At 39.5% G+C, this 21,878-nt stretch overlaps 3 protein-coding genes across 7 annotated transcripts; 2 read left to right on the top strand and 1 right to left on the bottom strand.

Annotated features, from left to right (window-relative positions):
- Window positions 1-469: 469 nt before the first annotated feature.
- Window positions 470-3,250, top strand: chrac1 (chromatin accessibility complex subunit 1). Its single transcript, XM_010772986.1, has 3 exons — window positions 470-696; window positions 1,274-1,400; window positions 1,795-3,250. The coding sequence occupies exons 1-3, from the start codon at window positions 535-537 to the stop codon at window positions 1,878-1,880; spliced, it is 375 nt and encodes a 124-aa protein (XP_010771288.1). The 5' UTR covers window positions 470-534; the 3' UTR covers window positions 1,881-3,250.
- LOC104947050 (uncharacterized) lies at window positions 3,022-6,580 on the bottom strand. Of its 4 annotated transcripts, none has more exons than XM_010772985.1 (4): window positions 6,167-6,580; window positions 5,970-6,028; window positions 4,198-4,744; window positions 3,022-3,261 (listed from the first exon to the last, which is right to left on the bottom strand). In XM_010772985.1, exons 3-4 carry the CDS (start codon window positions 4,731-4,733, stop codon window positions 3,120-3,122), a joined length of 678 nt encoding a protein of 225 aa, XP_010771287.1. In that variant the 5' UTR covers window positions 4,734-4,744; window positions 5,970-6,028; window positions 6,167-6,580; the 3' UTR covers window positions 3,022-3,119. The 4 variants fall into 4 exon arrangements, with proteins under 4 accessions (XP_010771287.1, XP_010771285.1, XP_010771286.1 ...); XM_010772983.1 differs by having other exon boundaries at window positions 4,198-4,748; window positions 6,167-6,579; XM_010772984.1 differs by having other exon boundaries at window positions 5,970-6,580.
- A 1,401-nt stretch (window positions 6,581-7,981) lies between these two features.
- Window positions 7,982-20,775, top strand: pip4p2 (phosphatidylinositol-4,5-bisphosphate 4-phosphatase 2). Of its 2 annotated transcripts, none has more exons than XM_010772988.1 (7): window positions 7,982-8,453; window positions 13,983-14,107; window positions 15,158-15,264; window positions 15,483-15,603; window positions 16,387-16,439; window positions 18,434-18,524; window positions 19,331-20,775. In XM_010772988.1, the coding sequence occupies exons 1-7, from the start codon at window positions 8,348-8,350 to the stop codon at window positions 19,472-19,474; spliced, it is 747 nt and encodes a 248-aa protein (XP_010771290.1). In that variant the 5' UTR covers window positions 7,982-8,347; the 3' UTR covers window positions 19,475-20,775. The 2 variants fall into 2 exon arrangements, with proteins under 2 accessions (XP_010771290.1, XP_010771289.1); XM_010772987.1 differs by having other exon boundaries at window positions 7,998-8,453; window positions 13,959-14,107.
- Window positions 20,776-21,878: the final 1,103 nt, after the last annotated feature.

Here is a 21,878-nt window from a genome sequence, read left to right on the forward strand (position 1 = left end):
CCTTGATCTAAAGCTGTCAGACATGCAAAGCAGTAAAAACACATTATTTCCCCTGACATATTTTTTTTAACTTTATAATTTAATTTGTTTTTGTATAATGTGTGTTATAACTGTTGTTTTACTATTGTATTTGTCTTTTTTTGTGAGATGGGAATGTCATCTCCCCTACATTGTTGTTGTATCCTTTATTTGTGTCTCCTGACTGTACTACATAAATTATAAATCAAATACAAGTCCAACCATCTCAATATTGTGTTCGTATACAGTGATTAAGTAAATGTGCTTAGTTACTTTTTACCACTGATTGTAATGAATGAATGCAATTATTCAACGGCGCACAAACACAAACTATTTTGAACCAAAAATATGTTTTTCCTCTCAAGTGACCCCTTTACGTGTCGGCCACCGTACTTTAGCAGCAGGTGGCAGTACTCCAGTAAAACTGCCGCCAACAGCTAAGTAAAACTGAAGAAGAAGAAACTCGTCACTGTTCAAAACAAAAAGTTCCGCCTGTCGGTCTGGCGCCGTGTTTTCATGAAGATGTCTCAAAATACTCCTGACAAAGGCGATGACCAAACGTCCACCAACAAAAAATCCCTTTCCCTCCCGACCTCCAGGGTGAAGCTGATAATGAAGAGCTCCCCGGATGTCTCCTGCATCAACCACGACGCGCTGTTTCTCACCACCAAGGCTACAGTAAGCCGCAGTTAGAGGCTACATCCTCGCTTCACTGAGCACTGCTAACCTACCATTCATCTGCTGCTAACAGGGATTAGCCCGCTGCTGCTAGCTCCCCTGATAACTGTAAACAGTGGTGTCAAGTGACGAAGTACATTTCCTCGAATACTGTACTTAATACCTTTACTTTGCAGATTTGGATTAATGATGTGAACAACACTTAAATTACACCTGTTAACATTCACTAGCTACCCTACAAAGTGATTAAAACGAGCTGCACCAGCACCTATACCAGCTTTGATTCACATATTAATGCTTAACAAATTATTCTCAAAACATACACTTTATTATTCTGACAAGGGTCAATTTACATAATGTGTACTTTTACTTGGGTACTTCAAGTATATGTTGATGCTTATACTTCTGTACTTTTATTTGAGTAAAATTTGACTCTACCAGGGTGAGTATTGCTACACCCTGGTAGTTCTACTCTTTGTACTACTTTACTACACGATCTGAGTACTTCTTCCACCTCTGACTGTAACCTGCAGTTTCCATTCGTGCTCCACTTATTGTGACTTGTGTGTTTTTGCAGGAGCTGTTTGTGCAGCACCTGGCTGTGTCTTCATATACCAACAGAGCAGAGAAAGACACCAAATCTCTTTCATACACCGACCTGGCTAACACCGCAGAGGAGAACGACACTTTCCAGTTTCTCACAGGTGAGACACAGTCACAGCCTGACATGCAGGGACTTTCTGTATCATGTAATGTTGGACACTACTGACCCTTTACCTCTGAAACACTGGTGGAATAACCTGTAACCTCCCAGAACGTATGCAACAGTTTATTAGGTATATGTCTATAATGAGCCTATTGCCTAGAAGATTGATCAGTAATGGAATTTATGGCAAGCCTCATTGATTTTCTGCAGCAGTTTTTTATAGCTGTTTTTTGTAACGCCACATTATACTTATGACAATAATGTATCAGCAATTAGATGCTGAAAACACAGTTTGGCTCCATGCATTGTAACGGTCAGCAGAGTACAGTGGATACATGGTGACTGGCTGTGGCACCAAGTTTGACATAAGTGTAATATTTTTTCTTTTATAGATATCCTACCAAAGAAGATCTTGGCTGGAGATTACCTCAAATCTTTGGAGCAATTGCAAGAAGATGACAACGACGGTGACTTTTAAAGGGAACACTGGCTGCATTTCACGTCTGGACAAATGTTATCAAATGCGCACATCCTGTCATTTATTGAGGGCACTGCAATGCTTTTAAAATACATTGACAGAGTTAAGTTGTAGGGCTCAAGAAAGACGTTAGAGCACATGGGACTGAAACTACAGCCACTAAGGGCAAATGTGAAATCAAGTGAAGACTCAAGAGTTCACGTTCATATACTAGAACACAGAGGAACACTGGAGCTTTAATGTCTAAGATAAATACTTGATGCCATAAATCTAGAATTTAACAATGGCCAAAACAAAGCATACTTAGATAAAGCATAATGCAATCAGTACTCAAGATTTTGAAAATTTTAGTATTTCAGAACAATTTTCTTGAAGGTTTTCTGGTAGCAATGTCTTACACATTTAGTGCTTGTTTTGCATGTGTAACGTTTAGGAGGAGGGAAGTGATATACAAGATAACAACTTGCAGGCCTGTATGGGCTCACTCCATGCAACAGACCAACACATATTGGAAATCCATTCCACACAGCTGGTGCACAGATGTCTCCGTTATCACCGCATTTAATATATGACCGAGTGACTTTTAAGATGCCATCAAACATTGATTTCAAACAAGTGAAATATGCTGATGTTCCTGATTCAAAGTTATAAATAAAAGCTATTTTTTTTAAAGATATTGTCCATGTATTAGTAACGGGCAGTTTATCATAAATACTTGAAAGTAAAAAATACACATGCCGCTTTTTTTTTCTTCACACTATATAATATGTGAATATTTAAAGTGTATATAACACATTCTCCTCATTCATTTGCTCATGAATTGTTTGGATTTGATTTTAAAATAAAGATTCAGACCATCTGATCATTTATGTTGCATTGCATGTATTTACACCACAACCTTGTAGGGTATGAAAATGCTTTTATTAATGTTGAATGAGGATTTAAACAGGTCTGTAACAAGGTGCTCAAGGGACTAACCGTTTTACTAGACGCTGTTAGCAAGACCATGAAATCTTGTGCAAACTGGAATACAACAAACTATTTAACAGCTACGTACATGTTCCTCATATCGGATGGTGTGAGGTTTAGTCTCCTTTATACTGATTTTACCTTTAAGTGTATTAATGACATAAGGTGCATATTTGGTCGACATACAGTCTAAAATGATCCTGGGGATGCATGCATTTGCTACATTGTTAAACAATACATGAACACATAAATAGAGGCAACCAATCCTTGTCAGTGTTGGATGAGCTTGTTCAGTCGAAACTGCATGTTAAGCAAAGTGTTCTCTAAAGTAGAAAAGTGATTCTCCAGGATGTTTGCCATGTGCTCTCTCCCGTGTATGGCGTCCCTTGTGTTGGCAAGATGCTCCTTCATGCTGCAAGAGATGACAAACCACAAGTAAATGTCTAGGACATTTTGACACATATTCACACCGTTTTGCATTCATTTTATCCTATATTCAGAGCTCGCCAAGTAATCAGTTTGTTCTCTCTCATCTCATAGAGAGAAGGCACTGAATTCTTCACAGCCATTTTAGTGCCAGAGTGTTGTCTCAGCCAGATGTCCCAACAGATGACTGTAGGGAAAACACTAGAAACGTCTCAGCTGCTTGTCTGGATGCTGTTACCACTTTCTTTGGCATGCAAGCACTTATTTATGCTAAACAACTAACAAGGATCCAGGGTTCCTGACTGCCTCGCTAACAATGATTTAGGAATAATCCCGCAGCTGGGATTGCATGAGTATCTTCCAAAAATGTTATCAATTTGTCTCTGCACAGTGGAGATTGTAGCTCTGTTTGGATGGACATATGGTTCTAATGTTTGTATTTAAATATAAATATGCAATAGCAGAACGCCAGACCACCCACAGTACTATACAATAAGAAATCAGGGGTTATTTAGTCAGATAATCCCCACCTCTTCAACCTCCTCACCCAAATACTTTCAGGGGTTTTCCAAAGTCTGAGACCGCAGGCCACCCTCAGACAAGGCTTGGAAAAAGACACCCCCAATAATTGAGACAAGATACCTTTATATTGCTGTTTGACAACTTCAGCCTGCAACAAATACATGAAAAGGGTCTCTAGGTTTAGGTCTCAGGCATTTATTCGTTTCTGATTCTGAGAAAACAGCACCAAAAGCAACTAACATGAAACATAACTCTTCAAACTAATCACATACATTTCGGCTCATATATGATCTTGGCAAATTAAATCTTTTTTAAATTAGCCTCCCCTTAATCTGTTTATACCTCCCCTGTCATTTAAAACATACCATATTAATCCATCAAATGAATGTCTGTTTCTCACCTTGTGAGGACCCCCTGCTCCTTCCCCTCCTTCCTGGTCTCCTGCAGAGAGACAAAAACCTTATCTATGGTCTGCATGGTTTCTACAGCACTCAGGTGGTCCGAGTTGATCCCCTGGACCTCCTCTCTGGCTTGGTGTTCGTAGGAGATCCCTCCCTCCTCCACCCCGCTGGTGGTGGCCACAGCCTGCAGGGCGGCCCTGTTCTGCAGAACAAGCAGACGTGACTTGGCAAACTCCTTTGGCCCGACGATGTTATCCCAGCAGATTGCAGAGGATGGTGGTAATAAAAAGCGCTGGGTGCAGTTCACTGGTTTTCCTGGGGTCTCTGTTATGAAGGGGCTATCAGCAGGGAAGCTGTGGAGTAGGTGCAGAAGAGATGATCCAGAGCCCCACTCCAAATCATCAAGATCTGGTTGGCCAGAGGACTCTTCAGGGGAGAAAGTTGGAAGAGGCCCAGCTGCCCCTGCACCCTCTGCTGGGAAACAGACCCCCAGCAGGAGGGAGCAGGACAAGCAAAGCACAGCTCCCTGCAGCATCTCCAGACTGACTGACTGAAACACACACACACACACACACACACACACACACACACACACACACACACACACACACACACACACACACACACACACACACACAGACACACACACATAAACATACATTCACACACACACACACACACACACACACACACACACACACACACACACACACACACACACACACACACACACACACACACACACACACACACACACACACACACTCTCACTGTCTCTCACACAGACACAGACACAGTCACACACACACACACACACACACACACACACANTATTTACCACGACACAGAGTATAGTAGTATAATAGTATAATATATATATAGTATAATATATAGTATAATATAATAGTGTAAACAGTCTTACATGAATGAGTGGACGAACGTCTCAACTCGAGGCGGAGTGAATGCACAATGTTTGAACTAAAATGGCCGCTCGGCACTACCGGGTCAGAGCACGGCATAACCGGGCAGCGACAGCAGTGACGCTGCCCTCTAGTGGCCGGTGATAAACTCTTCAATGTCCTTCTTAAGAGGTTCGGGTCAATCTGACCCGGATACAATACCAGGACAGACAGACAGAGAAAAAAACACACACACACACACACACACACACACACACACACACACACACACACACACACACAAAACTGTATTGAATGGAAAGGCCATCATGACAGAAGCTTTTTTCTATGTTCCAAAATGTAATATGATCTGAATCTAACAAATGAAAGTAAATGCACAATCCTATTCAATTTCAAGACAGACATGTTAGTGTGTTATTATAACATCTGATAAGATTAAAAGTGAGACTTCTCCCTGGTATGAAATTGTGACAATGCAATGCATGCACAATGCGATTCAACCTTCAAAATAAAAGGTGTTACGTTTCAATTAAAGAAAAGAAGGTTCATTGGAGCTACCACCCCACATTTATCCAGCAACAAGATAGATGTTCGGTACAGTTTTTGTATCAACCTCCAAAAGGCTGCAGCATAAATAAAGGCTTTTTTTAAGTTTGAAAATTATATCCGGAAATCTTACTCTCATTTTGGAAGCTTCATGCATCGCCATCAGTACAAAAGTTAAGAAGGCAAAGAAAAAGGATTAAAAGATCATCCACAAATCTTGTTGACTGCAGCCAACACCTTTTACTCATACAAACACACACATAAACATCTCTACATCGATTCAACTCATGTCTAGTGTGTGTTACCTTGCAAAGAAACCCAGCGAAGAAGCAGTCTGTGGAGGGCTGCGACTCTCCTTCGGTGACTGAAGTCGTAGGAAAAAATGAGTCGTTGACTGCAGGCAGCCTATTACATGCGATGTGAATCGCAATTTATTGGCCCGGTAAGGCAGACACAAGAGTATTTTCCGTCAGAGTCTGTGGGGTAATTGGTGGAAACTTACCCCAAACACGTCAAATACACTTGCAGTCTGCAGAGAATGTGTTGTGGCACACAAGTGCAAACAGCTGGGCCTGGCTCAAGGATTTTATGTCTACTTGATCAAATGAAATCAAGTGTCTATGCAGGATGTTGAATTCTTTGTTGGTGAAAGGGTTCATTTCCATCCTTTTGCTCCCCTCAAAACTTCCAAGTCTGTGAGTCTATGAAGGCAGTAGGAGGTGAGATGATCCTGGAATTTATGAGCCATTTTACAATGTCCTAAACAGGACAAGCCAGCCCCAAACTCAAAATGCTCTAAACATATAAACACCATGCAACAATGGTTGTGGATTTAAACAGTTTGTTACCATTTCAGTCATTCCCATAAACATCTTGTCATCCTGCTGTTTGAGACACAGAGGTTTTGAAAAGTATCCACACTTGTTTTGTCCCAAAGATTAATTCAATACATCTGTGTTTATTTAGAGATCCTGTTGAATGGCCAGGGAACGGATTTATGTAGCCCGAGGCTTGCAACCTCCCTGACATAAGCAACAAGGAATGGGAGACGTATTTTGGCACAAACTCTCAAGGGTGGTGTAATGTTAGGGGAGGAATAGGGCGCACATTACATAAATCTGAAAAGATATTCTTGCTTTCATGGACAGACTGTAAAACATGAGCTTTTTTTTCTCTTAATAAGGAGGGGAAAGTTGATCATTTGAGAGGAGTTCAGATACTGGGGCTCTGTTGCAGCCACATGTTGTTTTCAGATCCTGGTAATGACTTTCAAACCATCTGGAAAACAGAGAGAGAAGTTAAGGTTAATATGTTCATTCAGATGAAGAAAATCCCTGTTTGTGGCTCAATGGTGAGGTGTAGAGCAAGAACAATTAGTCACAATGGCAGTTACTCATTACATTTCAAATGAAATAAAGTTTTCTAAACAATTACACTGCTCAACCAATCAGGATATCAACTGCAACACATCAACCATACTAAACAAGGAAAACAGGCTCCACCATGACATCAGGCACAATGTAATGGCCTTAACAAACACATCACATAAAAGCTGTACACGTAGCCTAGACTGATCTCATAAAAAGGCCAAATGTGAATTTGTAATTGCTTTGGCAATATGCCATTGAAAATTCATTAATCGTCTTGTAAAGTCAGTTTTATTTATTTTCACAACTCAAATATTTTCCATGGAGGGCTTTACAGGCTGTAAAACACATACTACTGTTGTAAGACCCCTTGAGTTGAAGAAAAAACATAATTTTTTTTATTTAGAAACTAAGACAAGCAAAAGATGTTGTAGATAAGTGAATGCAAGAATCAGCTATCATGAAGGAACTTTCCTAACTGGTGAAAGAGCGTCGATAGGCTCGAGAAATGTCTTTTATGAACTTGAACAATATTTTTTCCAGTTAAGAAATTGGAATCAAAATGCCTACAGGCCTTGTTGTCATATTAATCCCTCCCTATGCATTTGCTGTGTCTTTGAGCAAACACAATGTTTCTTGAGCGTAGCCCTTTAGCCAGAGAGTCATGGTCTAATTGGAAATCCAGTTTTCTACAGTACACAGCAGAAGTGAGATAAACTATTTACATTTCTAAGTAACCCTATTGAACTGGTAAGTGAACATGGCTTCGTGTTGAGGAATCACCAGTCATAAAGTTTGGCCTAAATAATACATTATGGTCTAATCACTGATGGACAGCACATAAGTGATCTTACAGTGACATCTAGTGGCCAACACCGATAATTGCTTCTTTATTGATGAATACAGCTGTGTCCTTCCATCATTTAAATGAAATTTATCTTTTTTATGACCTTTTATATGGTTATTAGTGAAAACATTGACTAAAATCTAAATAATTATGTGCACATGCAGCCAATAATGCAGTTACATTTGATAACATTCGTGGACATAATGTTCTCACAAAATTCCATCACAGTGCGTGATGGGTTTAGTAGTTAGATCCATGTTCAGGGTTTAGGAGCTCTGTCCATGCCCCGGGTCATGTCAGTGGGGCGGGGACCACCGAGAGGCTCCTCCCTCCTCCAGGCTGCCGTCACCGGGCTGCTGGACCGGAGCGACTCGGCAGCAACAACCCGCCGCTGGCTGCTCACCGACTTGAGTGCAGACCCGGTGCAGCCTTCCGCCGTCTCTCACCGTCATTTTTTTCGGTTAACATCATGGCCTCCGACGGCATGGACGAGCGATCTCCGCTGCTGTCGGGTCCCAACTCCGAGAACGCGACCCCCATTGCTCCCCCGTACCTGCAGGATTCAAGTCCCCGAGGTAAACACACGACATGTACACAGCGTGAATGCTGAATCATATTTGGGCGTATCGAGTTTGCGTAAATAAAAACTGCAGCAGTGCAATGCAAGGCAAGGGCACTCCATCGACAGCTGAGAAAAAGGTGGAGCTAGCACTGTGAGAACTGGAGCAGTGGGTTAGGGAAGAGGGGCCTACAATAACAGCAAGCTATGTTTTTACTGCAGAAATACTCACATCACGATTCACTGGGGCCTGTAACGTTTTGGGTCTTAACCGAAAAAATCTGAGTCATGATGTGGCTCTGTGAGTTCTGAGTGGATGTGGGCTTTATGTTGTTGATGGACGGGGGGAGGAATGACCCACTGCAGAATGCAGCCTAGCAGCCTTTTGTCCCAGCTGCAAATCAACAAAAAGCCCAGATGTGTCATTCTTGGAGGCACAACACCCACTGCACGGCATGATTTAAATGTCATTTTGATAAATCTAGCTGTCAGTTTGCTCATTTGCATGGAGACTGGATTGTAAACAGATAATATTTGCCTTGATCTGAGAAAGACTGTTTGATTCTAAAATTGCATCTTGACTACAGTACAGACCATGTGCATGTTCAACCAGGACACCGACAAAGTGTCCACTTTTTGCTTAGTAAACAGCTGAATGTAGGTTACAGCACCATAATGCATGCAAGGCTCAAAGAGAGTAACAGCTCATCAATCTTCACTCCACTTAGTCTAGAAAGCCTTGGTCAGGACTGGGCTCTCAACTGATTTTAGTCTGATTCTGAATTGAAGGGTTAGGGTTGAAACATAAGACATACATGATGACATGCTATTTATTTTTGCTGAAGGATTTTCTTGATAAAAGTTCCCTAATTCTTATAAATACATCCATATTTGACTCTCATATCAAAAGATTATGTTTTGTTTTACGTAAATTCACCTCCAGACACTGTGAACAAACAACATGTCTTTGCTTTGGCACAACACATGGTTTTTCTTGCTACAAATGAATGGATTAATTGAACGTGTAATACTCTTTGCTGGACATTTCAAGACTATCCGCTTATATCAAGCAAACACAATGATGTTGAAAAATGAACATCCTAATCTTGCAGATTCATATTTCACCACCGGATTATTCATAAAGACTTTAATGCTGGACTGTAACCGTTGAACTCAGCGCCTGTTTGAATGTTACAGCACTGACTGAGCAAAAGGCTAAATGAATGTCAGTATATTTCATGGCCTAGTTTCTGCTCATTTCCTCTTTACAGTCTGGATTATGGCTAATTCTGCTTTCACTGGGTCTGCTGGAGTTCATTCCTCTATCAGACTATTTGTAAACTAAATTAATTAGTCGAAGAAGCCAAAACTGAGCTTGTCACTGAAACAATGACTCAGATGTTACTTTGACTAATAAGCTTATAAGATGCGAAGAAACACAGTGCATTTAAGACGTGATGAGGAGTTAGTAAAATGTGATATTTATGAAAGTGACTGCAATCTCTGCTGTATTGACTTCCTGAATTTCTTCACATTCTTACACTGAAGAAGTATAAGGGCTTTACCTGATGAACAGTTGTCCACCATCAGTGGTTAGTCTCTGTATCAGAGATCCACTGTTTGCTGTGCTCACAGTGTGGTGGTGGTGGAGGTGAGAAGCGAGAGGCGGCCGGAGACCAATGACCTTGGCTGCGTCTGAATGGTTAGATCGACATTGAGCTTGATTAGTTGCCTCCTGCTTGACGTTTTTTTGGTTTGAATGGCAGATTAAATGTAGTGCAAAAGGCAGTAGCATTGACAGTATTAAGGGGATCCTTCATCTTAACTTTCACTCCAAGGCAATGCTTTTCTGACATAGATACAATATGTTAAAATGCAAACTTGATCCAATGTTTTAAACCAGAGATGGTAGAAAAGTATTTTTGCAAAGTTATTCTAAGGTGGAATCAACAATCAGTAACATTTATTTACAGATTGTGAAGTGCTGGGGATCCAGTGTAACTATGAAGAATGAGTCTGGTGATCTTTTAGATTTTTATTGTCAACAAATCCTGTGAACGGACCAAAACCAACAATTCATTGATTTCAAAGAGTTTTGTTTGTTTAGCTAGAACCGTATTTGTCCTACTTATTCTGTGCCATATAGCTCCATTGTTGGACACACATTACTGACTTATTTCTTTTATTACATTGTTCTTTTTTCAGTCAGGGGTTTACTATATATTATAATGCATGAAAAAAAACAGTATAAAGGTTAACATAATACAAATTGGTATTATTATGAATACAATTAAGTTTTATGGCGTCATCTACATCACGATAACAAATATACATATATATATATATATTGTATACTGTATATATTATATGTATAATTCTGCAACTAGTCCCAAACAAATACACATTTATCCCTGTTTGAGAACCATTTGCTAGAAACTACAGTGCTGTTAAAGGAATCTCAGTGATATGAGTCTTTAGTAGGAACTGATGGGCTGAGTGAGACATAAAGTACTGTGAAGGACACATTCCTTATTTGTTTTAAACTTTATGGGATTTGTATAAAACAATATAGAGCCTTATCCGTTGACCTTAAAGAGATTTTTTTCATGTCACATGAACAAAAGCAAGTAATCGTATCTGATTTATTGCCGACTTTTAGCATACATCTGGTTAAGGCAGAATTTCCTTTGGTGATAAGATCCATACTTAATGTACAATCTTCCTGAAATAAAATGAGCACTGCAATCTTATTAGTGGAACTTTTGTGTATTAATGTGCACAAACATTGTCCAAGGGCTTTGAAAAATGTCCCAGTACGAAGTGTAATAAGAATATGCAACATACAGAGATATAGAAACAGAAAACACATCAGCTTGAGTCTGCGCACTGGCTTCGAAGGGAGTGATTCTCCACTTTGAACAACACGTGTGTCAGTGATGGCCCCAGCTGGCAGGATGTGTTGGCGGCTGTATGTTGTTGTGCTGCTGGTTGTAGTGAAGCGCCTTCTCATCTTACTTCTGGCTCTGAGGACAGCCGGTGAAACCTATAGCTGATAGATTCAGTTTCAGACCTGCATTAGGACGCCTTCACAGTAAGGGGAGAGAAGCGAGATGAGACACGCCTCTTCTCAGAGTGAGGCAGAGAGAAGTGCTGAATGTGCTCAAAGCCAGGTTTAGGATTTTATTTTATAATGTTATAGAATTATTTATGCTAAGAGAGTACAGTCTGCATTGCACTTCCGGTGCACTGTTGGTATATTTAGGATTAACTCTGCTTGGGAGAAAAGGGGTCACTATGTGCTGCCGGTGGACAGTGTTTGGCTGGCTTTGGTTGTATTTCTAGTGACGTTTACCCGATTGTAGAAGGGATGTCCCATCTGTCCCTGTGGTGTCCACTGTTCAGTGTCTCAGAATCTCACAGCCAACCTCATTTACCTGTTGACTTGTCCCATTATCTCATTCAGAGTGAAGGAAATGGGTCATTGGTTATATTAGAGGCCTCCTTTGTGTTTGGTCGGTAGACTTGGCTATGTCTACATCGATAATTATTTCCATTATTGATTAAACTGTTGATAATTTTTTTAATCAATTCAATAATTGTGTTGAGTATAAAATGGCAGACATGACAGAAACACTAAACCAAGATTGGCAAATTGGAATGTTCTGAAAAAAGAGTTCAATACCCTTAAGTGTTCAGCAATTAATTTTCATAGAAGACAAGAAAAACAAAAGCTTTTTGCATCTGAGGCTCTAATCTAGGGATTTTTCTGACATTTTTGTTTGAAAGAGACTTGACAGGTGAAAGATAATCAGAATCCCATCACCTCCAGAGCTGTGCAGTAAATCTGGACTTTAGGTACAAATTCAACAAATGTAAGTAGATTGAATAACTGCAGACACACATTTTTAAGTATCACGCTGATTGTAAAGTAAGCTTGAATACTACAATAGTAGTAAAGGTACTGACTGGTGCAAAACTATGCATTTAGTGTATTAAAACCCAGAAAAACACGTGGAATGCAGACTAACAACAAAAGGTTGATGTGGGATTAAACAGTGCTACTGTAGTTATTTGTTAGTTCACAGTAGTCCTTTCAGACTGTAGGAGAACATTTTTAAGTCTGGACATTTAATCATGTTGATTACACGTATGGACCATGAACACCTAACATAGCACTGGCTTTTCTTTCTAAGCCAAACCAGTAAGGAGCTTGTTAGCCTCATTAGCAGAGACATTTAATTTAACTGATAAAACACCATTTACTAGCCTATAAGGCCCAATGACAATGAAATATGGCTGATGGTACATTTTAACATGTTTCTTTACACGTTACATTTTAAGACACGAAGTATTAATTCCCATCCATATAAATTGCACTATCTATTGCTTTAAAAATCACTAAAATGGTCGTGTACAACAGCTTCATTGATTCTCAAAAGGCCACAGCCTCACAATAAGAAGACCAGCTTTAATGTTATAGTCACTTTGTCTGCAGCTTGGTAGAGAGTGAGTTTTACATCCACAACTTCTTTATATAAAAGGGCCCATTGTTACTTTCTTAAACATACTGGGTGGTGCTCGGCCCTTGACAAAGAGAAGAGTCACATGTTGAGCAATCATTGTCAAACAAACCTGTCGTGGGTTTACATACAGCGTGTTCCCTGCTGCCTACCATACACTTAGTTTAATAGTTACTAATAGTTGAATAGTAGATATTGAGAGGCAAATCATTTAAAACAATTTTTTTAACTTATAGACAACAGCCTATACGTTATGTTGGGAGGCAAAAGGTGTTTTTATTTGCAATTTATATTGTAATATAAATTATTAGCTTATTATGAAATTAGCTAAAGATAAATTATCCAAATCTATTATTCTGAACAGTAAAAAAGCAAATCACGTATTTTAGAAGCTAGGGCCTTTTAAGGGTATTTCAACTATCAATTTAGATGTTCAAACATAGTTCATTTTCTTTTGATCTTCTAATTGATTAATGGTCCAGCTTTATATAAATTTTTTTTGACTTTTGGAGAGCATTGTCTTTGTGTTGTCTTGTATGAGATCAGAGAGTCTCTCACTAAGATTCTAACTTTGTTTTTTGGTTTGTCAAACTGTCATAAGAAATAAGATTTAGTTGTGTGTTATCAACATACTCCATGGGCCGGTTATTTCCAAATATTACTCATTCTACACATTGTAAAGTCTAATGTCATGTCTCATGTAATGTCTGAAATCCTAATGATCCCGGTCCACAATATACAGTATCACATGTGTTGAGTTTGAAGGTTTATTCTAGTGAGTGGCAGTTGCCAAAATCTAAAGGGTGAATTTCTAGATCTTCACACAGCTTTCATTTGCATCTTGTGTCCTTTATCAACCTAACCCATATTTTGAATGTAGTCATTGTGTAAATCTAACCTCCTGCGATAATGTCTGTTTGTTGATTGAAGTTGTATCGATGCATGCGATTAACAGCTGGCCGTGTGTTGTGTGCTTTGCCCTTCTCCTCCTCTTCTCAAAGCCGAACTACCTCCTCCCTACACAGCCATCGCCAGCCCGGACGCCGGCGGTGTTCCCGTCATCAACTGCCGCATCTGCCAGTCCCTCATCAACCTGGATGGAAAGCTGCATCAGCACGTGGTCAAGTGCACGGTCTGCAACGAAGCTACAGTAAGTGGAGGCCATCGAGTGCGGTGACAGCTTTAATGATTGTTGGTGTTGAGTCGTTACAGTTCATCTGTCAGGTCGAATAAAGACATTAAGTCTTCAGTTTTATTTGAGCTGCTTATCGCTGCTCTCCTCTCCTCACCATTACAATCCATTTACTGTTTATCTCTTCTGAAATGGAATCACTCAAAGTATCATTTTGCGTGGTTGACAATTACATATATTAAAAAAGAAACAATTTGCCTAGGATGCCCTTTTCTTATCTTGACAATGTCCTGCTTACTGATGTTGATGTAGACATCTTCACATCGATCAGTCAGTGCAGTGATAGGTGCAAAATCTGACTTGATTGAGTCTGGCTGAGAGCTTTAATGGAGCTGTCAGTGGAGGCAGAGAGGAGGATGAACGGCTGTTATTACTACCACATTTCCACTGGCTGATATTTGTGGTGCTTATACATCAACCCACCCGTATGGTATTCTATTACCCTGGAATAAAACAGTACACAATAAATACTGATTGGCTTCATTCAATTCAGCTCAGGTTCACCACACACTGCAGAAATACATCTAGAGCTGAAGATGCATTTATTTTGTAAGCCTTTTTTTTTTATAACCCTGATTTAAATCCGGCCAAATGTGTCCATGGCGTTTGAGTATGCTAATTCATTTAGGTATGTTTTGTCCTTTTTTCACATGAAAATCCCTGGTTCGGATACATGAGTAAACTTTATTATAGTAATACAAGTAACACTTTGTGCCATTGGACAGCACAATGTAGAGTATGTGAACACAAACACCACAGAAAATTGAATACAGAGGTTTTAGAAAAAACACTGATATACAGTATGTCTTACGGGATCATATTGGCATTTGAAGACAACGGGCAAACCTATAGAATTGATAGGTTAAAAGCAAAGCTATTGATTTTGCAGAAATGTACAACTTTGAGGGTCTCTTTTGTTTTCACATCAGTGTTTTTAAACTGTTATCCTGTTTTATTGCCTTGTTTTTGTGTTTTATACTAAACTGATTTTGATACTTTTCCTTCCAGCCCATCAAGAACCCCCCAACAGGGAAGAAATATGTGAGGTGTCCCTGTAACTGCCTGCTCATCTGTAAAGACACGTCCAGGAGGATAGGATGTCCTCGACCAAACTGGTAGGCAGCATTCAGTCAACTTCAGTCAAAGTTAAATATGATGTTCGGACACAGTGTTGGCCCCGGGTACGTTTTAAGTTTTATAAAGGCAAATCAAGACACGGTAATCCAAAGAGCTTTCAACAGACATTAAGAGCATTTAGACAAAAATGGCATTACAAATCCCTTTTGGATTGGTTGTAATCACAAGCTTGTCTTTCCCCCTGTTCCTCCGACAGCAGACGCATCATCAACCTGAGCCCGATGGTCATCCCGGAGGAGCAGCCCGCCCAGCCGGCGCTGCCCGTCCAGCCCGAGGGGATGAGGGTGATCTGCGGTCACTGTGGCCACACCTTTCTTGTACGTACCCGCCAACACAATCTAATCAATCGCAGTTTTGTTCTGGTGGAATAGTGTTACTTCATTGTTGTTTAATCTTCAGAGCCAAACCACAGTGTATTCAGTATTTGGGGAGGGGAATAGGGGATTCTCTTAACGTGTGTTGTGGCGTCTGTAGGGCAGTGAGGACGCCGCCACCTCCCAGCCAATGTCTAGCCTCCCCAGCGACGGCTCTCCTCCAGTACAACAACAGGTTGAGAAAGCTGGTCATACTGGAGGACATTTTAACAACAGCCTAACCTGCTCCAGTTCAATCAGCAGCCGTTTTACACCGATCTAATAAGACTTATGAACATCTGGCTTTAAAGAAATTGAACGGTTGAATTTGAGTTTACGGTCACAGAATTGGATTAAATCAACATAATTTAGCCTTATTCCTCCTCTGAAGCCAGATGTCAAAAGTCACATGTTATACTTGTGTGAATAATAGGATCTCAAATGATGCTGATCTGTGATGGGATGAACATTTCCCTAATACTACTTCTTAAAACTCTAATAGTTGAGACAACTAATATAATATTATAATAATTATAGATGATAATTTAGTCAACCTGCTGATATTTTCTCTTAAAAAGATTTATAAAGTTGCAAACCATCCTAACTGATCATGTAAAATCATTCCCAGCAGGTCTTGTGTTGATTCTTCTAAAAGTAGAGTCGGATTATAGTGTCTTTGCATTTCTGTGTTCTTCTGTGCCTGTTTGGATGCTCCTGTAATGCTTTTTTCCTTCTGTTTCCTCACAGTGGATGGAGCTTCGGTTTAACACGCTAGCCAAGTGTCCCCACTGCAAAAAAATGTGAGTCGATCAAACCTTTATTTCACTCAAAGGATGAAATTATAATCACAGAAATTGTTTAACTTTTTGAACGATTATTTCCTGTTGGAGGCAGCTGGTGGTTTTCGTTTCATTTATTGATATCATGAGTCATTTACTGTAGCAGATTTAAAAAATGTTAAAGACTGACTTAAATAGTTTGTGTCATAGTTAGAATGTACCTTTTAACAAATGTAAAAGCAGACTTGGATGTTCACTATGGAGTTGAAAGAAGTGTCAAGAATATGCATTTTAGTTATGATATTTTACACAAATGAATGGAAGCCAATGGCTTGAAAATCAAATCAGATATTCTCTCAAACAGTAAACATGGTTTTTAAAATGGTTCAATTCTAATGTTGGTTTAAATTCTTTGAAGAAAATGGGATCCAAATGCAACATTACACGTATGCGCAAAATGCATCTGTTGTGTATGTTTGTGTTTTTTAGTATGATACAACTTGGATTTAAATGCATTTAACTTTCAACCCTCATTGCTGGAGAAGTATCCAGGCTCTCACTTTATGGAAGCCAAGCTTTATAGGTCTTGAATTGTAGTTGTTGGAAGGAGAGGGGAGGGGATGAAGGCTAATCCAGACGTGTGAAGTCTGGCCCTTAGTAGGTGTAATGTTGATGGGGGGGAGGGTCACAGAGTAACAAGGCAGTGGGAGACGGGAGTCAACAGGTGTGTCTGAAAGTGAGGATATGGACTGGCTGAGACAACAAATAAGCTGCAGTATTTCCTCTATCTCTGTGTCTTAGTTCTCCATCTCTTTTTCTGTTCCTCTTTTACGCTCTTTTGCCATCTTTCCTAGAGTTATATTTGAGATTTTGACAACATCTCTCCAGTCTTTTTCTCTGTTCATACGTTCCTATCTTTATCTCCGTAGTATGAGTTGCTTGTGTAATGCACGTGCAAATTCAAAAGTCATTAAATATATTGCTGCGGTGAGGAAGCAGCAATTGTCAGAGAGACTTCAACATGAACTTGAAGTTTCTGTGTCCTCTCCCAGTGGCCCCTTACCGGAAACACTACTCAGTTAAAAGCCATGAGTATTGATGAGGTGTATTTTATTAAATCAACTTTGATGAGCAAAACAGTCAATAGACGTTGTATTCCGCCTATAATCATTTTAATTATTTATTTTAGAGACCTTAACAGTATGTCTTTCTTTAGCAATCATTTTTGGGTTTCCATTTCTATTGTTTACCTCAGTGTCTGTTTCCATTTTCTTTGCTCTCTATCTATCTCTTTCTCCTGTATGTTCTCTTACTCTTTCCCTTCAATCTCCTTTACTGCATTGTAACAGAAGAAGTCATGAGTCATGTGAAGATTTAGCTTTAATGCTTATAAGGAAATCCCCAGACCACAGAGTGATGAACTTTTGATAAAATGAGATCGTCTGATTAAGTGTTCAATTTCATAGCTTATATTTTAAAACCTTCTTTGAAAAATGGTTTGCTGCACAGCTCAAATAAATGAGATGGTCAGGTGTTTAAAGAAGGAGTAGTAGAAATCAGGTGATCAGGCTCCCCCTTAAGCCATCTGAACACCAACTATTCCTGAAGAATGCTTGAGTCCCCTCACATGAGAGGCATGTGAGAGCAGAGAGGGGGAAGAAAGTAAAGAAATGTTTGAAGCAAAATGAAAAAGAAACTGATGCCAGCCTGGTGCTTGATTTGTTCATGTGGTTTTATGGAGTCAGGATGTTGAGAGCTGACATGTGACCGGCCTCCAGCGCTCTCATGTGGAATCTACAACGAGAAAGACAGATTTTTTCTCTGAGAAATTTGATAGAATAATGCTAAGAATTTAAACTGTACCTGAAATGTTACCAATGGTCTGTAAAGCCATCCCCATGTTGTTTCTCAGAGGAACATACACAACATAAAACTGTATAAAATATATTCAGAATTTCTTTCTGCCCTCTGACGACACACTGACCATTTTTCTCCCCCTCAATGTCTCCCTGCAGATCCTCTGTCGGCAGTGCGCTCCCTAGGAGGCGTTGTTGTGCTTATATAACTGTAGGAATGATCTGCATTTTCATCGGAGTGGGTTTAACGGTAAGTGCTGCCTTTGTCTAGTTTGTGCTGTTTGAAAAGCACAAGTTAAGGTTCATAAACAGCATGTGGTGTTTTGCAATGAAGGCATTCAGCAGGAAATATCAAACAGGGAGGATAGTTACAAACAAAGGAGCAACACAACAAGTCTAATTTCTTTACAGTTTCCATTTCATGTGTCCGATTCATTCACCAAATTAATTTACTACTGTGGACAAATATTAATTGGATTTTAGGATTATATTCTATTTTATTTGAGCCTCTTGGATTTCTACAATAACTTCCAGATCATGTGACCTAATGATTCCATAATGAATGCGTCATTTTATAACAGCATTAGACAAGTGGGACACACCTCTCTTTATTGGATTTTTTGTTCTTTTTCAAATGAATTTTGATAATAGGAACTGTTTTTAGAACTGTTTTTATTCAATAGCTTCCATATCATCTGACATAATTACTTTAAATCAATGCGAAATTGTATAACTAGACTTAACAAATACGACACACCTCTTTATAACTGAACGTGCTATTTTATATGAAGATTCAGCAGTTTACAATTGAAGATTCGAAAAAAATGTCAATAGCTTCCTATCATGTAACCCATTGACTCCAAATCAAAGCAGCTTTGTATTACGCACACTGGACGAGTAAAACACACCTCTTTTTGATATTATAATTTATCCTGCTTTAACCAGTGCACTTCTCTTTGAATTAGTTGTTTTGTATGATGTGCAATTTAATCAAATATAAGAGACTGAGGTTTGACTGTAACAATCCCTCTTTCTTCTCCTCCTCTTCACTAACAGGTTGGTACTAGGGGCTTTGCGAGCCGCTACAATGCCACCTACGTGTCCTGGGCCTTCGCCTACCTGCTGGGTCTCATCTGTCTGATACGAGCCTGCTACTGGGGCGCCATCAAAGTCAGCTACCCCGAGAACAGCTTCGCCTAGAGCGGCACGGCTGGAAGAACAAACCCCACTTTTATTTTTGTTTATGTTGTTCAGATTTCTAACCGGTCATGTTCAGCGGGGGATGATGTCTGCAGAGCGTCTGGACAGAAGTGTGTAGATGGTACTGTGTGTTTGAAGATGTGTATGGTGTTGGAGATGTGTTTCCGTCTGTTGGGGTCTGGGATGTTTTAGAGGGTTTGGACTCGATGAACGGACAAAACGTATGTTCTCCTACTCGTCCACAAAGACTCAAATCCTGCCCAGGTTTTTTGCGAAAATCCACAATCATGAACAAAAAAGAAACTGTGTTTTTTCCTGATGAATGCCAAACATTTGATTTGAAAATGATTGTTTAGCAAACTGGTTGGATTTGGTCTTTCTGGACCGTTTTCTTCTTCTGTTTTCTTTTTCAGCCCTGGTTTTCTTTTGTTACTGACCAGACCAAAATAAGCCGACCTCCTGAGAACAGTTTGCCCATTGCACTACGATTATATGCAATTGTACGTGTTGTTTTGCTGCTAGTTCATAACTCCATCTACAGAAAGCTGCATACCCATACTGTCCTGTAACCATTTACCTAGCTTGTGTACACTGACATAGGATCACTGTATGATTTTAACCCTGACAAAATGATCAATTTTAATATGAAATCCTTAAAAACCTATGTGCTGCCCAGTATTGGTCAAGAAGAGTAACAGATCAACAGGAGGTTGTTTTTTTATATCATAGTGTTAATTTTCTGTCCATGCAGCTTTTAACTCACTTGGCACCAACCCTTTTATTGGAGTTCGGCGTACTTCATTGCACTTTCGTTGCCTTCTCGATAATGAAAAATGATCCCATAAATGGAGACTCATGTTTGCATGTTGACTTGTTTATGCTCCGTCATTGATTTGTTTTTCAGTTACCGGAGAAGTAGCTGAAGCGTAGGATGTCTTTGCTTTGTCTGCCTGTGAGTTAGAATGTAAACCCTCCTCTTCCTCCCTCTTCCTCCCTGCGCTTTATAACTGCCGCTCTCTGACCTCTGGTGACCTCTGTGCTGGCTGGCATCACTTTAGGCTAACTCAGCATCCTGTCTCTCGACCTTGACCAGTGGGCACTGCTCAGATTTCTAACCTTGTTTTGAATGTGATGATGATGATGATGTTGATGATGATGAAGCAGAACAAAAATGTTTAAAACATGTCTTTGTATATAGTTCAAATTCAGTACTTGGTAAACTGTAGTGAAAGGTGAAAGGAGACGATGGCTCTTGGGTCTTTTTAAAAATGATAATTTATCAATAAAATGCAAAAACTGCCTGTATTGTTCTGTGTGATCATTGGCTCTGATTCTTTGGTAATTTACAGTCCCTCCAAAGACCCACAAAGTTCAAACACATTGGATGAAGTCACTTTTACAAACTTGTCATTTATAAAAGTGTTTTCAATTACAATTCAGGTATATTTTTTGTACTTCTTTACTCTTACTTTACATTAGGTTTGCCTGACCGTTATAGCCATTTTCCAGGTTAAAATGATCTCAATCAAATGGGATTCATTAATATAGACTAAACCATCTTTCTATCTAAACACTTCCCTCTTGGGATTTTAAATGATCTGTAATCTGACTCCTGCTTCTTTGTACTCATTTCTCTGTTGTTGCGATGAACAACGTTGATCACAGTTAATCTAATCAAAAAAACGAGAAACCAATTTGTAACTGTAAATAATTAATTTCTGTTTAAATATTTTATAAGGCAATAGAGTACACACAGTCTTAGTGATGATGACTGTGTCTCACATAATACAATTATTCCAATCCATTTCCTTTTTTATTTTATCGCAGGCCCTATAGGAGTAATAACCATCAGTTACACAGACTGAGACCGTACATTAAACACAGGTGCTTCGTTTTCTGATAATAACTTCAGCAACCAGTCAACTGGTTGAGCATCCGTAGCTCACACACACAGGGGGTTTCACCTATGTTGCCTAATGAGAGTTCTTCTTTGGACTATGTGGGCAATTACTGACTGTATCTGATCGAGTGGCACAACTCACCCTTTCATTAATCTATAGGGTGTGTAATCAGGAGCTGTACTTCAATCTGTCCTCATCTCTAATCAACCTGATCATCGATCACACCTGTGTGGTTCAAGCATCTAGCTGGTGTCTAAGATAATTTCAGATTTGATGTAATTACCGGGTTTATAATAAAATGAAGTATATTGACAAACATGGTTTTCAAAACATTTAGTCAAACTTAATGTCTGTCATAATTCCTGCTCAATTGAAGAGCCACCACCATTCACAGCAGCATTACAGCTGCAGTACTGCTGTCTGTCCACATGGTGGTGACATTAGCAAACATTAGATAAAGCAGTGAGGCTTTAAGCGTGTGTGCCATGGTCTTTATCCATACT

The sequence above is a fragment of the Notothenia coriiceps genome, unplaced genomic scaffold (assembly GCF_000735185.1).
Source record: "Notothenia coriiceps isolate Sejong01 unplaced genomic scaffold, NC01 NC01_scaffold00011851, whole genome shotgun sequence".
Lineage (NCBI taxonomy): Eukaryota > Metazoa > Chordata > Actinopteri > Perciformes > Nototheniidae > Notothenia > Notothenia coriiceps.